Genomic DNA, 19,660 nt, shown 5'->3' on the forward strand with positions numbered 1-19,660 from the left:
CAGGCAGCAATGAATCTTGAATTTGAGTTATGTAACCTCATGTCACGACTGACCACATTCCTATTCCACTCAGGCCATCTCAGCTCTGCTGCTAACTGCACTGCTCACGATTACGATCAAGGCCTGGCGACTCGGTTACTAGTTTAGTCTTACATTATGATATATTACGATTAATGTAAAACTGGAATTACCTACTAATTACAGTGTTACACCACTCGCCGATAACATACTGTAAAACAAACTCGAGGTCCATTATCCTTACCTCTTCACGATGTCGTCCGGACTTGATCTTAGCTCACTGTATGGCTCAATAACGTAAACGACACTAAGCCGTAGAGTGAAGCATTGTGAGTGAGTACAGTGGCACAGTGAGATAACCCCAGCAGCTAGTCTACAACAGATGCTTAACGTGCCATTGAAAAATATATTTAATATCAGGTAATACTTTTGTTGTACATACAGCTTCTTTGTTTCATTAGACTAATTCTTTGTATCACGTTAAACTTCCTTTGTAGAGTAGCGAATGGGAACGAGGTCAGTTATGACAAGTCTGCATAACTGAAACTCAGGATTCCAGTCGCCCTGACTAACCTCACGGTGCCGCTCAAACTTGGACATACTCACCGAGTAGTGTGCCGCTCCGTAAACGACACGTACCGTCCCGCGCTGTGAGCGACAATGAGCCGAGTCGCTTGGTGGTGCTGGACTAATACCGCGTGGGCAGAGTGGGGGAACTCTGACGGCGCAAAAGCGAACTAGAAGGATATTCGAATGGTGACTTTTCACCTTCGTCCGTTGTCTTTTCTTTCGGCTGTATGAAAGTGTATAGGTTAAATGTGCAAGGGAAAAAGATTGATAATTGTTTTACACACGTATATTCACTTTTAATTGTTGTTTATTTCACTGTACAATTCTTCTCCTTCTAGCAGGCTTCTTCTATATCGTATATACATATATTCGTCAAATTGAATTCCTTCTTGTAAAAGTATCTAAGCGCCAATATGCGTACGCTCTCTTATTGAGATTACTTTGCTCGTATTTACAGAGAGTATTTTTATCGGTGCACATGGCAACTCTGCAGTGTTCGCTAGTGCAGTGTGACCTTTGTTGTAATTATGCAATTGAAAGTGCAACGGAACAATGCAGTTTATCCATGTGCGAAAAAAATGAGTATTTTGCTTGACGACGAGTCTCCCACCTCCTTTATCCGTAATAGACAAATTCAGCTATTCGATTAAAAATTATTATTAACAATTGACGAGGTGTCAGCAAAGTGCCACTGAGAGATGTATGATACATTCAACGAACTTGAAAAAAATTGACAATTTGATAAATTATTAAAAAAAGAATTGTTCCTATCATAAAGAAAATGCATTGCGGCCACAAATTTGAAAATTCGTCACTTGTGATATTACATTTATTATCTTGGAGGTTTTCCAATGCATTTTTTTTCAGAGTGATCATTACGTCATAAAGTTGATTGAAGGTATGACAATCGAAAATTTCTTACATTTTTGTTTGCAAGTTACACTGTTTTGGCAAGAATCACGTGGTCTTCTCAAATTATATTCTCGTCTATCCTTTACATGTTTATCAGGTATGTTATAAGAGTCCTGTACCTAATATTAGATTGTTATAATAATTGAACAATTTGAGAAAAAAAATTACTTTTTCAAGAGTCGAGGATATTTCTGAGAATATTGTGCACACGGACGTGTTTCTGGTATATGTATGTACAACACAACAATAATGATAATAGTAGTATATCGATTTACAATCATCCACATATGCATATAGACGTCGCATCATTAACTTAATTACGTTATTACAGATGGTTTGATCATATATTACATACATCATGATTGATTTTACAATGGATTCGACTGGAACGTGCAAGGATAAATGTAAAAGAATAAAATAGAAATAGAGATGAGACATAGAAGGGAGGAGGAAATTTGAAGATTGAAAAAAGACACTTTCTTTAAAGATTCATTATAGTTTCCATGACTACTGACGATTTCTCAATTTTGAACGGAGGCAGCAGAGAGGCTTCTTAATGAGTGTTCAAAAAATTACTTTATGGAATATGGAATTTAATTAAAGCTACCTTGACTAGTTTATTTATTATGAAGAATATTTGCTTTTAGGATAGTATAATTAATAAGTGTAAGAGAGTCACATTTGTTCTGTGTTGTCATCAAAGTAAACAGAGAAATTTTGAGAAATCGTTCGAATAAGAACTAAACGCAATTTTAATTTGGCAATTGATTATTAGTTATCAGTAATTTGTCAATTTTATCATTAATCGCATTAATCCTCATTCACTTTCATCAGGTGAAACCAAAATACAATCACTCATCTCATTGTATTTGTTTAAATTTGTCTACCTATATCGATGCATTAGTATGCTATATAATATATATACAGGAAATACCACATCATCCAGATGACGGTGTACAACCTTTACATATGCTATCTATGGATAATTAATCAATGAATAATTTCAATAATAATGAGTCAATAATTGATTATAAAGAAAAAATCGCGAGAACGTTAATGGATTAACTCTGTCATGGTATAGATTCTCTCTTTTTCCTTAATCCTCATTTGATGGATATTCTGCGGAATTCATGCTAATCTGAACGACAACACATCGATCGCTTATTAATATCTTTGGTACAAGTTTACTCTAGGATTTGCCACTCGAGATGGATTGATCGAAGTAAATGATTCATCGATCAATCTGATTGGCTTCAATAGATTAACCATTCCGAAGAGAAAATAAACAAATATCACACTGGTCAGCATTCGCTGAATACATTTCCCTTCTTTTCTCTTTCTTATATATATCTGAATATCTAACCTTTATTATTCTCCTGGATCTTCAGTATTTACGTGTATCTCTCTTTGCTTTTATTTTCCTCCGCAGCTCGAGTGTGGGAAAAGCTCACTCATTTAAAAATTTTTAAAAAAAGTCCAGAGAGATTCGGTGCACCTTGGTTGTCATCTTAAAATTTTATACAATTTATTACCAGTCGTTGAGCCTCAAAAAGATGGTGGACTGCACTTTCAATAATTCTCTCTGGATGAGTTCTGCGTTTCACGCAAAATCTGCATAATCAAAAACTTCAAATAGAGAGTAAACGAAATTTGTATTTTACATCAGAAAATGAAATAAAAATCCGTATAACTCACCTTCTAATAAAAAAGGAATGTTTCCCTGGTCGAGACTACTCAGCATATGCTAGAGATTCCGTGTGTAAGACTCTTTTCCAAAACGATATGAAATTCTCCCAGTGGTTCCAAAATGTGAATCAAAAAACTAAGAAGCGTTGGACTTCGCAGAAACGATGTTTCTTCGTACATGTCAGCCGTAGAACGGGCTTCACTCATTGGCAGTAGCATCGGGTGAAGCAGTTTCTCCCTATTAATTGATTTATATTTTTAAGGCATATGAATATTCCTTCTTTCTCAGTAAGTATCATACTTTATTTACCTTGCTGCCAAACAGACAAACAGCTGAAACTTGCCATCCTTGCCAAGAGTCTGACTAGATGCATTAATCTGATCTATGAGATGAGAATAACATCGAAGTATAGCAAAACGTCGATTACTCTCTGAGTGTATCCTTCGATCCCGATTGAGCCTCTGGGAATATTCGTCCATTTCCTCTAACAAGGAAATCTCAAAGTTCTCCTTGACTCTCACTGAAAAAAATTCAAGCAATGATATCGGGGTACGCTTGCCAAAATAAAGTAAACCATCGTGCCAATCTTATTTTTTCGCGTCTTACCAAGATAATCCCATACGTAAAAGTTTCTGCCAAATATCCTCTGATTTTTAAAGCCAAATAAAAATGTCTGTTCCAAAGAAGGAACCAGGCCACCTTCTCCGCAGAGCAATGCGGTCAAGGAGCTGTCTTGCGATTCACGACGATAATGGAATTTTACGATAGCATTAACTGCTTCTCCTAGAACACAAAAAGATATAAAAATTATAGAATATAACAAAATACATTATTATATCTATAACAAGTCGGTCAAAAGCATTAATAAATCCTTGTTTATCCTACCCAGCATATATTGCAGTTCACCCTGGGACAAGGTTGGTCTTCGGGGAATACTTGGAGAACGACAACGTGGTGGTGTAGAACACGATTCCACGAGTTCATCGCTATCGATGCTCCTGGGAACTAGAGCACCAACCAATAATCTTTCAGTGGAGCCATCATCGATTCCTCTGCCGAGCCAACGACCACAGGGAAATTTAAAGGTATGTCCAGTCACTTCGTTTCGTACCACAACATGCTCTACCATCCATTTTGGCGAAAGCCCAGTATTATCATGACCGATTCTAAGGGTCGATAGTACCCCAAGATTCTTGTGCTGTAAGAAAAAGGAAAGAATAAGATTAAGTCATAAATAGTAATAGTATATAAAGAATGAAAAATTATATACTTACATGAAAAACAAATTCTAACGTTCCTTTAGGAATGGGCACAGGGTTAGTTTCGCAGAGAGTACCGGAAATGGCGACCCAACTGTTGGCGGAAGTGGTTGCTGCGCTTGCTTTGCGACTCGGAAAAATGACAACTCGATAAGGTAATTTAGTCGTTGGATAATTATTTGTGAAGCAGAAATAATCGACAGCGTTTAACGTTAACAGATGATAAAGAAATTGTTCCTTTTCCTCCTCGCAGCGAAGAAACGCAGTTCTTTTGTATTGGCCCCTGGAACAAAAAAAAAATATATAAATATACTGCTCCGTTTTAAACAAACAAATGTGTAACATTTTTTATTTTGTCTTTTTTTAAATACCTTAGTAAACTAGAGTCGGAGAGCAGAGTTTTCAAGTGTCGCGACAAGAGCTTCTTCTCCAGAGCTAATCGCACCCAAGCTCTTGCGTATCCAATGTGAGTTTTGATGTCGGTCATGGCTTGAACGTTGCGAATGTCGAAGATCAGCGTATCCGGAAGTGGCCTCAGGTGTTCAGGGCCTATGGACTTCCGTTCCCCGGGAGATTTGTGACGTTCCCGTCCTCTTGTTGGAGACACTTCCGTTTCCAGGGCTAAATTGGACAAATCTGCCCAAAACAATTATTGAACGATTTAGATACTTGACGTAAGACACTTCAAACTAAGCATGCTACATGCGTCAATTCGATGTGTGCATAAAATAATTTGGTTGAAAAAAAAATCAATGTAAAATAAATGTTTATATTCGTGTTGTTCTACCTATACGAATAAACATATAAAATCTTACAAAACGTATAAACAATGTATTAACACAACATGCCACACACTCAAGTATTTATTACATACAAAAATTAGTGTATATCAAAAACCCAAAATGTTAAAAGAGAAAACAAGAAATAAACTCAACATTCTTCAGGGCAAGCCGAAAACCGACTGGCTTACCGTTGAAATTCTCCTTGATATAGGAAGCGATTTCGAAAATGTTTCTGCTCTTAAACGATGAGACCAATCTTTCCGGTAATCCGAAAAACTTATTCGACACCTTCTTGGCTATACCGGTAGAAAAAAAAAAAAAAAGAAACTAAAGAGAACTAATAAACAAAACAAATTAAATTACGACTCAATTAGTTTCAAGGGCCTGAAGAGAAATCTAAAACTGGTAATTAATAAATTCAGTTGGTAAAGTATACAAAATTACAAAATCAAAAGCGTGCAATGTCAATAGAAATAAAATAGCGTGAATAAGTTTAACAAAAGTTAATTGACACGAGACTACTTTGTTCTTGCAAAAAAGATTTATCAATACGTGACAGTAACTACGTGAGACAGTAATCTGTCTTAGTGTCTAACTTAATTTTATTATTTGTTTCTCGCTTAGTAACGTACAGTCAAGCCGCTTCCGTAGGACGCACCAAGCGAGGGCTGCATGTTTTAAAAAGAAATGCTTTATTACCCAAAGAAAAAGCCATACAAAGTCATTAAACCCTCACTGTGTTTCATTTAAAATGATAGTGTATTAGTCACCGATAAAATTAATATAGAAAGCTTGAAAGCTTAAAATTACACTTAAAAGACATTTACAGTAGCAACAGGGCTGAAGAAGTTCTGAAAAATAAAGCTACGCGTGAATTATACAGCGAAGCAATTTATCAATAAGACCTAAATTATATGAACAACCCTCGCTTCCTACTGTTTTCAAACGTTTACCAGGTTTTATGCGTTCGGTGGGTCCCTGAGACTTAACAGTAGGAAGTGAGGGATTGGAAATGCCGAATCTACTGAGTTTCGGCAACCGCCCACTGTCGCTTGAATGTCGCTTGAATGGTCGTTAAGTATCCCCGTCCTCCCTTCCCCCACCGCGTACAATGGGTCTCAAATAAATATACAGACCCCCGCATAGTTGACAGGAAAAAATAATTATTTTGAAATAACCAAAAAAAAAGAACCTTGGCTATAATTATCCTTGAAAAATAAACAGTATTGTCAAGACAGGTTAAAATAAAGAATAAAATGAAAAAGAAGAAGCTTACCAGGAGTTAAAAAGTTTGGATCAATTGACTTAGCAGTGTCATTGCACTCCTCCAGTTCCTGATACATAGTCAAATGAGACCACAGCGCACTCTTTCCTTGCTTATTCTGCAAACCGTGACTCCAGACTCTTTCCAAAAGGTCACAGAGACTAGCGACCAACGTGTTCTCTTCTACGTCAGAGAGTGATTCGCCCCCGTGACCCAGAGCCACAGCCTCAGAGCCCATTTTTTCTACCAGCATACGTTTCGTTTTGGACTTGCAGTCCTGATGGGAAAAATATGAAAAATTTTGTTGGTTAGAAAATCGAAATTGATATTTTCAAGAGATCAAAAATACAAGGGCACAAATAACAGACCTTGAGCAATTTTTCGACGAAAGTCCAATTTGCTTGGGCAATTAAGGCCGGACTCATGTCTGTCGACAATTTCGTTTGCGGTCGTGGCGACTGCGTCTCTTGCGGTGCTGAAGTCTTTCCATTCGATTCGATGAGCTTCATTTTGTATTTCCATTGTGTCTGCCCTCTCCGACTGCTGAGAAGCATGAAAATATCTTTTTGACGTGTACAAAAAAAAAGTTACCAAAAATGTACGCGTACTCACAGAGTAAAGAAATGAAAATTCAAAACGATAAAATTGTAGACGATAAATATTTATTAAATATAAATAATCGTACAAATTTGTGTAAAAGCATGCACGAGAATCAACGTGGATCGTTCACTGGATTAGATTCTTACCGAAGGATGCTGTTGGTCGTGCGGCAATTCAAGATTTCCAATTTGTTAGTACGTTATTTATTGTATTGTTACTGGGGGGTCATTCTTAGGAAGACCATACACTCACCTTTGTGCCGGTTCTTTGTTTAGAGCGACGTTGTCCAAAAGTGGAAAGCTACGAAAATACGCAGCACGATGCGGCACAATTTCTGTGGGTGGACTCGCTTCAAAATCAACATTATTGAAACGCTGGTCCAGAATTTTTTGCGTTTCCGCAATGGTCGTGCACATCTCGTAGCAAGGTGAGCGCACGATACCCTCGCCAACCTTCTTTCTGTAATTAAAAAAATGTAAGGTTACCCGCAAACCTAATTTTTTTTACTCATTAGAATGAGAATAAACTCAGTAAGGGTTATATTTACTTTATATGAGAAATTCGACGATCAAACACTTTTATGTTGAAGTCCAACTCGCTCCACGTTGACATTACTTTACTGTCTACCAGTGAAGCAAACATTTGAGTTTCCAAAAATCTTGATAAAAATGGCAAATGCTGAGCCGGCTGATCCGAGAGAAACGTCGCTTTATCAAAAACATGCATGCTGTCCCGATTTGTCAGCCACTCGTCTTTGTCCTGTATTGCAGTATTAAAGTTGCAGTGAAAAATCGAAAATTATAATATAAATAAAAATTGTCTAGAGACCTGACTCGGCTGAATAACAAAGTGCTCGTAACTGGAGAAAATCTGAACGAAACGATTAAGAAATATCTCTCTGACGGAATTATTGAAAATGAGAGTCTCCTGATATTCCTCCTGAGGCGTCAAAATTCGTTCTTTTGGTACATTTTCCACGGAATCAATATCATCCAAATTAATTCCTAAAATGAACAATTATATTGAACACGAAGCTTATCACGTGCATTAGTTTTCACTAAAAATTGACAACATTACCTGTTCTCTTGACAATATCCACAATTCTTTGCAAAGCCTCAGATTGTGGTTCAGGCTCAGGACGATCCCAATCAAGAACATCGTGAAATGAATGTTTTCTACGTGGATGATGAAAACCGGAACCAGGTAGAGTCAAGCTACTGGTCATAATATCTCCATTAATATAATGCATAGCCACATTGTCAGTTCTGAAACGTTTATCAATGGATTAAAATGAAAATCAATTAATTCCCCTAATTAATTACAGTATCCTGCCTGACGCGTACTTGTCCGGATGTGGAACCTTATACTTGTTCAGCAAAGCCCGAATTTCCGCAATGAACTGCATCTTGTGCGGAAAGACCGGAAGTTCCTCTGGCAATTGCGTGGTCTGCTTGTCGATATCCACATAGCACAGATTAGCCTGTCGATTAAAGAATAAGGAACATCAGTATCGCCAACGGCAGTCAACAAAGTTAAATAAATATTACCTCGCTTGCAATCTTCAATATTCCTCCCTCGTTCTGCGCATGAAGACCCATAATAAACGGCACAGGCGCATCCAAGAAGTGATGCAAGCTCGCCGGAAGTATAGGCACGTAAACGTGTTGCCAGGAGAAGGGAAAAAGAAGTGCAGTGATGCACTCAGACACCACCATGAGCTTGTTGAAGTTAGCACTCCTGAGCAGCACCTGATTCTCCAGTAGTACACAGGTAAAAAGTTGTATGACGCAGTCGACCCCAAGCCAAGAAAAAACATCCTTAAGTGGATAATCGAGCATAGGTAATTCCTCCGACGACATTGGCTGATAGATGACCAAGTCCAACGGCGATTTAGCCGGCTCGTCATTAGGTACAAAGAACTTTAAAGATTTTCCCGGAAGTGGTACCGGAACGTTATACAATAAATTATACACATAGGACTCGAGACTCAAACCAGGTCCAGGATGCCTGGGGACACATCTGCAAATGTAAAAAATGAAATCAATGACCTCACAATCATAAAACAACAATAACAAAAAGGCTCATCATCGTCATCACTACTCACTTGTACAAATTGATGAGGAATGTTCTGGCCGCATAAAGATACGGCTGCTGACACAGCAAAGAAATTGATTTGGTAACAAAGAGTTTGTCTTTGGTGGAGTCATAATATCCCAAAGCAGCACCGGGCGAGTGGGCAGACAGTTTAAAATGCCTTGGCAGAGATCTGGTGTTGTGACCATCCTGTCCTTTTCTGGGCCTTCGAAGAGATAAATAATTTAGAAAAAAAAAGAGGGAATGCAACTTAAAAATGAAAAATCTCAAACCCAACGTGACATCGACTTTCTCGCCGTTCTATCTGTCATCCACAAATACACTTACACGGGTGGTGTGCCATTCTGTCCGCTGCTCAATTCGGTGATGTGCATCGCCTGCAGTGTCTGCATGGCGGCGCAGATTTTCCTGTTGCGACACTCCTCGTAGAAGACCAAGCTGAACCCGTAGATCCTGTGGCCATTTTCCTTGGTCAGGACGAAGGAGTGAAAGACTGGCTCCACCGAATGCTTCTGCGTGCGAAATCGCAGGCCGCTCGGTAAGCACAGCTGCAAGAAAATTAATCAAGATTGAAACGACCTCCGGCAGACTTATGAAATGTACGTTAAACTTTACAGTCATTTTTCTTTATTGACATCCAAAGCACAGTGGGTCATACTTACCATACATACTGCATGCTTGTCGAAGGGATTCCAAGGTACAGAGTCTGGATAATGGCCGAGCACTTTGCTTTTGTAGGCACGATCCAATGGCGTGCATTGCAACGAGTCTCCTGCAATGTCAAAAGACAAGAAAATAAATTAAAGACAAAGTAGATGGTGGACGCACAAAATTTTGTTTTCACATGTCAAAAGAGGATTAGCGGATTTGTATATGTACCCTGTAGGGAAACTGGAGCAGAATTCTAGCGATCCAGTTTTTTTTATTGGTAAAAATTTTTTTTAAGTACGTACTATTTTTTCAAGAATATACAACAGTGATACAGAGCAGCACGGACAATTTTTGAACGAGCCTGTAGAGACTTCAGCTTGTGTGTTACACTCGAGTGTTGGAAGTGCATCGAGGACTCGGAGCGAGAAGGAGATAGAGATATAACGAGTGAGAGAGAGAGAGAGAGAGAGAGAGAGAGAGCTAGAGAGTATTTTATCCATGACAATGCGTCCTCTGTGCGCTGGTGGAACGCTCGTAATGAGAAGACCAATGAAAGGAAGGAGTAGAAACAAGCTAGAGAGTATTTTATCCATACTCGAGTGTTGGAAGTGCATCGAGGACTCGGAGCGAGAAGGAGATAGAGATATAACGAGTGAGAGAGAGAGAGAGAGAGAGAGAGAGAGAGCTAGAGAGTATTTTATCCATGACAATGCGTCCTCTGTGCGCTGGTGGAACGCTCGTAATGAGAAGACCAATGAAAGGAAGGAGTAGAAACAGTTTTGTAAAGAGAAACTGTAACGTGAACGGCAGAATCTCAGCCAGCGAGTAAAGACTGTGAATTCGCAGTGTGGCAAACAAGACGGAACATAAAAATTTCATTTCGTTCGAAGAAACGTACTGTATGCTATTGCGAATAACGAGGTATGCATCTTCGGGTATAAGGTATTATGCAATTTATATGCACTACGGTAAACTGCAGCAAGTTTATAATGCATAGGACTTCCAGCAATTTGGCACTGACCATAGCACTGACCAAAATATGGCGTACCGCATAATTCGGAAATACATATTATACACGTGTGTTATGTACACTGAAAAAGGGTACATGGCGCATCTAGTTATATACGCTACATACGTGAACCACCAATTTGGCACTGGCTGGCGATATTTTTTTGTGCAATGCCTGAAAAAAAAGGGGGAAAGCACGAAGTATAAAAAAAAATTAAATTTTTTTTTGTATTCTATAGGCGATAGAAATAACACTCGAAGTTAGGTGCGCACGAAGATCGTTATTCGGGCTTGCCGCGTGGGCGGAATTATTTTAATTTTGAGAAAGTTCGGAAAATCGTCATCGGGTGGACACGCGTGCTTTAGTATTTTTACAATTTTTCACTCGCAATTGTATTATCTCGTAGAGCAAACTGTATGAGAAAATAAAGCGAAAGAAGAAAAAAGAAGTAATCTGTTAAGAGCCAATGAGGTACTACTACACCTCCCGCCACTCTTATAGTTATATCTTTTTGTTCGCCTTCCTTTCCTTTTATTCTATCCTTTCTCGTTCAGGTCGCCCTTTGTAATTACATGCATTTCCCATGCGCTTAGGTACGGTGGGAGAGGCGTTGAATTGCGCAAAGTGGAATATACGTGGCGGTGCGGTTAACGGGACAGTTGGGTTATCTTTAAGTCGACCTGTATATTATGTATTGGCCGTGTAACCAGAAAGATCTAAATTAAAATATAGATGGTCGGTAACAAAGGACTCTTTATTTTTCACATTTCAGACACGAACCAGAAGCCGTTAGCGAATCTGTTTTTCGATAAGCAAATTGCTTATATTTTTTAAATAATTTTATTTTCATCCACTTCCGATCCCAGCGTAACGTACTTCCGTTCACCCTGCCCGTCAGACCTTCTGCTTCCGAAACTTGGCCGGCGTCCAACTTCAACTGGCAATACAAACTGTATTAGGTATTACCGACCGTACAAGGGGTTCCTTTCACAGCGAATTAATCCGTAGCGATCAGTCTGGCCAATCGTGGAATGCAGTTAAAATGCACAAGAATTAATCACTATTAAGAGCTTATTCTTTTTTCCTTCTCTTGGCACAAGCCTGTACTTACTACACTCTTCTCGAGTACACGTAAGCACTGCACTTGGAGTCGGTCGGAGTGCCTACATTTACACGTATACATATTTTAGACTAAACCGGGGTCGAGGGTCTCGCTTAATTTGGGTTACGTATCCAAGAGTAAGAGTACCGAGAAAGAAAAGAAGCAGAAGCCTTACGTGGCAGGAATGAATATTTCTACTGTCCCGCGACGAAAAACTCTAGTAAATACACTTGAAAAAAAATGTATTTTTTTTTTTCGAAGTATCTCCCACCTAAAATATCAGCCTGCAGTGTAATCAGATTTTCACGTCGGTAAGGTAGATACGATGAAGCGAAAGAGGAGAAGGACGAATTTTAATAAGGTAAAGGTACGATAAAAGACGAAGGGACGAAAAATATAACAGAGGAGAAAAAAAGAAAGCCGTGTCGTAGTTCGATCGGCAAGCTTTTCGAGTCTCGGGCGAAGTGCCAACTGCAAGGACATTTTTCTTAAAGAAATGTTCGAGTAAGGAGACACGACACCCACTTGGCCTGCTGCAATAAATTCGCAAAGATGTCTTATCGAATTTATTTCACGTCTCTCACTTCGCTATCTGGGTACTTGCACGTAGTTTCTGTTTCTGTAACGCACAGCAGCCAAGCTGAACGTATATGGATACACGTAGGAGCGGAGTTGCAATTTAGGTATTAAAGCCATGGATTTGAATAAAGGCGTTTAATTGAGTCTTAATGAACCCACTGGCCAATCTCCGGCTAGAGATTGCATCCCCGTCTATAATCGAATGACTGCCCAGTCGGGTTGATTTATATTTCGAAAATAAAAAAAAAACCAATATCAAGAGCCAATTTGATGCTCTTGTATTTTTTTTTGTTTTCATAGTCCCTAATGGATCTTTCAGACGTCCATTGGATATTAATAGGTCCCGTTGCTCTTTGTGTCAACGAAAATGGCTCCTTTGTCTATACGCTCAATTGACCAAGGACAATTGTCCAGTAACCACGTACTGCTTGCTCGACATCTAATACCACGGATAATGACAACTCAAATGTCTGACAGCGTGGACGATGGTCGAATGAGTGGGAGAGAGAGAGACTAAAAAAAAGTGTATTAATAATTATGAAATTTGGACGGTGAAACTATAATGGAGAATTGTTTTCGCATCTGGACGCTCAATCGAGTGAGAACAATTTCCTGGTAATTTTTTCCTCTGATTTGGCCGCCGAAGCTAAAAGTTATTGAAATGAAATAATAATTGGACGATGGGAGGGGTGGGGGGGAGGATGAAGATGCGAAAGGAAAAAGATGATCACTAAAATCGAAGCCAACAGATAAAAATTAGTCCTAGGTATATTTTCTTTGCATATTCTAGGGATTTTATCCAAATCCAATGAGAATGGATAAACCGGAGTAACTAAGATACCCGCTATAATAATTGCATAATATAACGAGTGGCTAATAGGAATTAAAATAACTGTACGTAATGAGCGCGCAGTTTTACCCACGAGATTACCATACATTTCCATAACGAAATTTAAGTTTCGCAGGTTTGTTAAAAAAATTTTTTTTTTTTTTACGGGTTTCAGCCCTTTTCCCACAAGTTCCTTTTGTCCTTTCAATTTTTTTATTTATTTTTTTTTTCATCAAGCTCAAAAAATTGGACCATTTCTTTGTCTTTTCTCGCCTCAACTTTAAAGTTACGTCGTCAGCCATAAAAATGGAGAGCGACGCAGTTACATGAGAATCGACTTAAGTTTAGAGTCGAGCCGTGTCGTCGACATGATTTATTTATTTACACGAACGCAGACACGGAGCCTCCGCGCCCGAAAAAATACAGCAGCGCTGGAGACCGAATACGGTATCGCATTGCATAATCATTCACGAAAATGACAATTCATCTACCAAGCATCAAAAGCACCAAAATCAACAAAATTTCGAATCAATCAGTTTTCTCGAAAATAAATTCGTTAATTACCAAAGCACAACGAATTTTTCATATTCACGACCCATTAGCTCTCAAGCAGCTGCAATTTTCAGGAATAAAATCTGTTTCAACTCCACGTCGCCTGGCTGAAATAAATGAAAGAATCGTCAAATAAATAACCAAATGTAACGACGAGACAAGGAAATCCCAGTGACTTCTGCGTACCGTGTTCTGTTTATAGGATGCTGGTCCAGTTGGTACGCAGCGTGCGCGATGGGTCTCACTAAAGATCAGACTAAAAAAAATATCAATTTCTTTAATTATTACTACAAGGACACCCTATACAATAATAAAAAAAAAAAAAAAATTAAATTAAATTCAGAAAAAAAAATCTCAACAACAATAATTACCACTGCATCCAAAATGCATAGGCACGATCTGCCCTCGATGTACAGCATATACAGGGTGGCGCGAAAATAAGAGTAACATATAAAGTACAACGATGAAATCTAAAAGAGTGCATAAGATACTAATGAACGCGGGGCGAGTATATTGATTGGTAAGCGTAAACACGGGGCTTGGCCAGAATATATTTTACTCCAATGAACAAGAGATCGTCCCTAGTGTCTGCGTATGAATCGATAATGTGACCCTTGCCCCCCTGCCCCTACTCTTCCGAGAAAAATCGACAGACGGGAAAAAGTCCGAAAAAAAACTTTCCATTCGCTTTTCCATCTACAGACAGCAAGACGCAGCATCAATCCGATGGACCAACTTGCGCCAAGTAAATCGAACCGTAAAACAGAATTTTCACGTTGAAGGGAGAAATTTTATCTTTCCCATTCCCAAGAGTCACTAATCTGTTTCTAAAAATATAAAAGTGTCACGCGGACGATAAGACGAATCTCGGAAGAGAATTTTTCTGGGGGCCGTGGATCACAGCTGCAAGCCGTCTGCATTTCCTTTTGCAGCGGACGAAGGAGTGGCTCAAGTATAATTTTCATGGGACGAAGGAAATACGGGGAGAGACTAAGGTCCTTTTTCAAGTGATCGTTTAAAGGGGCTCTTTTGCACGAATAGGCTCGGACGGTGACGTCATAGCGAGGGGTGGACTTACGACCTTTCGTTATCCCGATGCACGCACCCCTTCCTCTACCAAAGACTGATTCATTCTCCACGGCTCTTTACGCACTCGATATGTATACTTGTTCAAATGCGTGCATTATAAAATGCATACAATGTGCATCGGTAAATGCATATGTGGATCCACATACTGTAGTATAGATACAAGAATAGATATGTTACGACCCTGAAAATGAGAAATATTGAAAAATCCCTAGGACGATTACAACGTTAATAAGCTCGTGTCAGCTTGAAGGATTTGTAACGGTTTAAAATAAAAAATAAAAAATAAAAAAAAAGTGCATACAAAATCTTCCGCCGCTCTATGCAGTTGAGATCCGAAAGTCCGTATTCCGCTGCAACGTGCAGCGGTGGGGGTTGGTACAAATGCGCACGGCAGCTGCATCCCGTTTCTTAGAGTTCCTTAAGGTTTCGAAAGGTCCATAGAAAAATTCGTGAATTCTTAGAGCATCGCCAGGCGACGACCTGAATTTTCTATTATTCGTATTTGCGTTTTTGTCCGCGAGAGACTGTACAGTGCATGGCCACCAATAATTGAAAATTTTCGAAACGCCGTAACGCGCCGTAAATCCGTACGGAGTTAGCGAACCGAGAGAAGCCTGCTTCGGGAGCGTGGTGGTGTCTTTGAGGGCAAGAAAAAAAAAATCGTGTTTGAAGTTTACACTGAAAGAAAGAAAAAAAAAAAATTAAAAACGACCACACCAGAGATCGAGTCTTAGCGCGATGAGAATTTTTTTTCAGGCTATGTAAAACGAGCCTCCTTTTTGGTTAGTTCGCAGAAAAGGGGATCACCGCGGACATTGAAAAGACTGCCGTGAGTTTCTCAGGGAGATACGTTGCTTCCCGCCGACACGGTCCACATCCTGATGCATTACAAAGGAGCTCGGCCCCAGAGAAGAGGAACCGGATGCCGTCGTTAAATGCGTCCTCGAAGATCCACGTGGTGTGGATTTTCAACAAGACCCACATGCTGGAGTAAGATATTATATTGCGAAATGTCACTCGGGCGCACTTCAAAATGATTATCTATTATCCGATAAGAGACTGCTGCTACCCGTATGCAAGGTACGTAACGGTACGCGAGTCTTGAATGATGTTCGAAAGGCCGACGCGGTCTGAAGGGTGGCAAACGATGACCTTACAACGGCCTGTACAAAAGCTTTGCTGAAGCAGTTAAAGGCCTTAACGAACCCGATGGTTCCAGTGTTTAGGCTTAGGGCCGGTTTACACACGAGTAAGGCTGCAATTGCAGCGCGACGGGAATAGTCGAATAAAGCGGCCTGCATTGGCTCCCTTCCAAGTCTTTTCAAGCCGCACAAAGAGAACCTTTGTCAACAAAAAGACGCCTAACTCACGACGATGTTTAATTTCTTCTTCCTTTTTTTCACGTATCTCGCGTACTCGAGCGGCGACACGACGGCGAAAGACTATGAGAAAAATTGAGGTGCGGCGATTACGCTACTGAAGACTGACGTCTGATCGATATGCATAAATATTGTTTGTTATGTACATTGCTTTATCACGGTATACCCGTCAAATTTGACTAATGCACTTTCTTTCAAACTCACCCTGTATATAAGATCGAATCAAGTCACAATTTAACTCCTTGTACATTAAGGAGAATGAATTCACTAGATCCGCCATTTTTGAACAAGGCAAGTGATACCGAAAATAGAAAATTAATCTTTCGTCCCTCGTATGTACGTTAAACGCGGACGTCAATTCAATTCAATTTAAACCGTCGTCGTATTCGCGCCGTCGCCATTGCCTGCGATGTAAATCAATGCGTGCGCTATATTCGGTCGTTGGGTATAATAAAGAGCTTATAATAACGGGCTTCGTGTCTGCTTGGCATTCTGCATTGAAGAAATTTCGTGTTCGCAATACTGTTTAACAACGTGTGTATATATATTATTTTAACGATCTTAGGTTAGGTTACGTTACGTTACGTTACTCGACGATCCTGATACATAGTAAACTTTTATTAGGAATCCCAATATGTACGTAAACCAATGGTAATGGCATTGTACAGCAGATATGTGCCAATGTAATTTTCTGATAACATCATGGGCTTGTACGGACGAGTGGGTAGGAAATGCGAGAAAATAAAATTAACTTTCGACCATGACGTTTGCAAGCGTGTTCCCTAAAAAAAAAGGAGAAGAAGAAAGAAAAACGATGTTGACAACAATCTAGGGAATTTTTCCAATTGGCAGCTGGACGCGGAACTTTAAATAGACGTTCAAAGGAACGTTTATCTGAATACTCGTCACAATCGCGACAGACGTCATTACGCCATGTTGGATTTCTGTAACCAAGTCGATCGAGACGGGACCATCGGATGGGACGAGCTCGACTGTATACGAAAACAGGGCCGAGCCAAGAGTTACCGACAAAATCCCAAGAGAATCGGGTCAAGTAGCCGTGGTTAAGCCTTGACAGAGAACTAGGTCTATAAATAAAAATGCCGCGTCGCTAAACTTTATTAATTTTCCAATAAAGGCGAACGAGAGTTATCGGATAACATAACATACAGCAACGCTCAGACTCGATGGATACAATTATTCCTGGATCATCGAGTAAATAGTTCCTCTTCATTAGTCGGACTTTAGGATTCCAAATAATTGATAATAATTATCTGTTGGTTGTATGTTTATTGCGAAGGAAAAATAATCACTTCGAAACTTTGTTTTCAATTCTACAGAGATTGACGTTCTGGGTTTGTGAAATCCGCCGCTACGCGCCGCCGGTGTTTCCGTTTGCGACGGAATTACAAAACTGTATGTAAATAAAAAATGCATAAACTAATACGCAACATTTTGTCATGCGTATAAACGGAGTTCAAGATTATCTTTCTTAGATGATGTACGTGCGCACGCGCATTTTTTAAACGACAAAGCGGCACTATCGGTGTCCCAGGAGCAGATATAGAAATGCATGTCGACGTCTTTTTATAGATAACGCGCCAGTATCATTGCTTTCTTAGAAAAATACGGAGGATAAAAACCTAGAATTGACATGTAAAAGTCAACAGTGATAAAATTAAATAAGACGAGAAAAATGCTTAATGATAAGAAAATGTTTGTTTACTTCCTATTGTGTCATTTCCTTTCTTAAGAAGTAATACCAATGATTCATGGATAATGATCCCGTATAGAGGTATGACCAGTAAATTATTAAATTACAGCTTGATGACCGTCATCTGATAAAAGCGTAGATTATGAAAGATAAATATTGGATTGGTAAAAGGACTGTTCGGCACACATGGTAACGTGGAATAAGTAGTTAGGTAGGGGATTTAAAAAGTGCATGAGTCAGAGACGCGCGCAAATTTATGGATTTAGGTAAATACACTGGCAAACAGTTTGCAAGTCGTGGAAAAAAAATGCAGAAAAATTTGGAAGAGTGCGATTCCTGCGCATCACCGTTCTGTAAACTATTATTGTGTCGAGTTAAAAAAAAAAGATGAGAATCGTACAACACTTATGAATATAGAATATAAATAAAAAACTGTTAATACGGGTAAATATAAGCAGTGCGACCGTTACGGCTCGCGGAGTGCTTTCACTTCTAAATTGCGCAACGAATTCGCCATCTCACGATATATCCGAAATCGTGATTAAGGAAAATTTAAATAATAAAATATTTTCATACATTATACAATGAACCAATGTAGCAGAGATCAATTTAAATTTAAGTGCACAATAGAGAACCGTTATGTATACTTTGCTTCGACTCCATTTGAACTGTCAACAGAGTCTAACAGTCGATAATTCGTACAATAATATAAAATCCTCTACAGCCAGTGTCAAGTGAATGTCCAAAAGAGAAATAAACGAAACGATCAGAGCAATGTCCGTCGAAGTAAAGGAGAAATTAGATATTGTGATTGTGGTTAGACTCACCGAAAAAGCGATCTGGTTCGAGTCCGGAGTCTTTGTCCAGTCCACAGATAACAAAATAATCGGCGAATCTGCTTGGATGCTGCTCGGGTCCACGAAGGACCTCGAGGCCGCCGTTCATATCTCCAGGTCGATTAATCAATTATCGTAATGCTCACCGTCCCTGACCGTTGGCTACGTTATACAATTGACACACACGTACACTTTTTCAACGTTATTCACGCCGGAGAATCACTCGTCGCGATCCACACCGTGTTCGCGACTGTCATTTCAACTCTCGCGATACGCGACAGCTGACTCCAGTGGACAGACGTCCGCTGGCGCACGCTTCCCGGAGAGAATAATTGATCCTCCGACGAGAGAGCCACCTGAAGTCGACCGCAGAAAGCTCAGTGAAGCTCCGAAACTAAAATATGCGAGTTGGAAGTATGTCATGAAAGACTGTTTAGAATAACAGTTGAGATGGAGAACTGACTTGATTTTATTGCTTTGAATAAATTTTAATGTCGCTACCTGGTGGTAACTTTATGATACAAAACAGAATTTTGATCATGTGATATGTCACGTGACTAGAACCATTGAAATGTTGAATCTAGTGGAAAAACAGTTTATTTAAATATTTCTCATAATGCTGACATCTGGTGAGAAAATAAGTAATTTGAATTGAAGAAATTTTACAGAAATTGTATGGAATGTTTTACTTAATGAGGAATTTAAAAGATAATTTATTGGTTAATTCATGAGTA

General features: G+C 39.3%; 1 protein-coding gene and 2 long non-coding RNA genes across 9 annotated transcripts; 1 reads left to right on the top strand and 2 right to left on the bottom strand.

Annotated features, from left to right (window-relative positions):
* Window positions 1-877: 877 nt before the first annotated feature.
* Window positions 878-19,332, bottom strand: LOC107268505 (DENN domain-containing protein 5B). Of its 7 annotated transcripts, none has more exons than XM_025085809.1 (21): window positions 18,918-19,332; window positions 9,849-9,958; window positions 9,514-9,734; window positions 9,197-9,391; window positions 8,640-9,111; window positions 8,436-8,572; window positions 8,170-8,357; window positions 7,921-8,096; window positions 7,640-7,851; window positions 7,345-7,551; window positions 7,239-7,247; window positions 6,861-7,032; window positions 6,505-6,769; window positions 5,417-5,524; window positions 4,818-5,082; window positions 4,462-4,729; window positions 4,073-4,385; window positions 3,794-3,970; window positions 3,497-3,707; window positions 3,196-3,424; window positions 878-3,126 (listed from the first exon to the last, which is right to left on the bottom strand). In XM_025085809.1, exons 1-20 carry the CDS (start codon window positions 19,033-19,035, stop codon window positions 3,235-3,237), a joined length of 4,014 nt encoding a protein of 1,337 aa, XP_024941577.1. In that variant the 5' UTR covers window positions 19,036-19,332; the 3' UTR covers window positions 878-3,126; window positions 3,196-3,234. The 7 variants fall into 7 exon arrangements, with proteins under 7 accessions (XP_024941577.1, XP_015596817.1, XP_015596818.1 ...); XM_015741331.1 differs by having other exon boundaries at window positions 878-3,111; window positions 6,861-7,035; XM_015741332.1 differs by having other exon boundaries at window positions 6,861-7,035.
* On the bottom strand, window positions 13,920-16,301 carry LOC107268513. Its single transcript, XR_001537850.2, has 3 exons — window positions 14,280-16,301; window positions 14,095-14,164; window positions 13,920-14,015 (listed from the first exon to the last, which is right to left on the bottom strand). It is a non-coding gene; the product is annotated as an uncharacterized LOC107268513 (long non-coding RNA).
* Window positions 16,661-17,851, top strand: LOC107268514. Its single transcript, XR_001537851.2, has 2 exons — window positions 16,661-16,910; window positions 17,001-17,851. It is a non-coding gene; the product is annotated as an uncharacterized LOC107268514 (long non-coding RNA).
* Window positions 19,333-19,660: the final 328 nt, after the last annotated feature.

The sequence above is a fragment of the Cephus cinctus genome, unplaced genomic scaffold (assembly GCF_000341935.2).
Source record: "Cephus cinctus unplaced genomic scaffold, Ccin1 Ccin1_scaffold0564, whole genome shotgun sequence".
NCBI classification, from domain to species: domain Eukaryota; kingdom Metazoa; phylum Arthropoda; class Insecta; order Hymenoptera; family Cephidae; genus Cephus; species Cephus cinctus.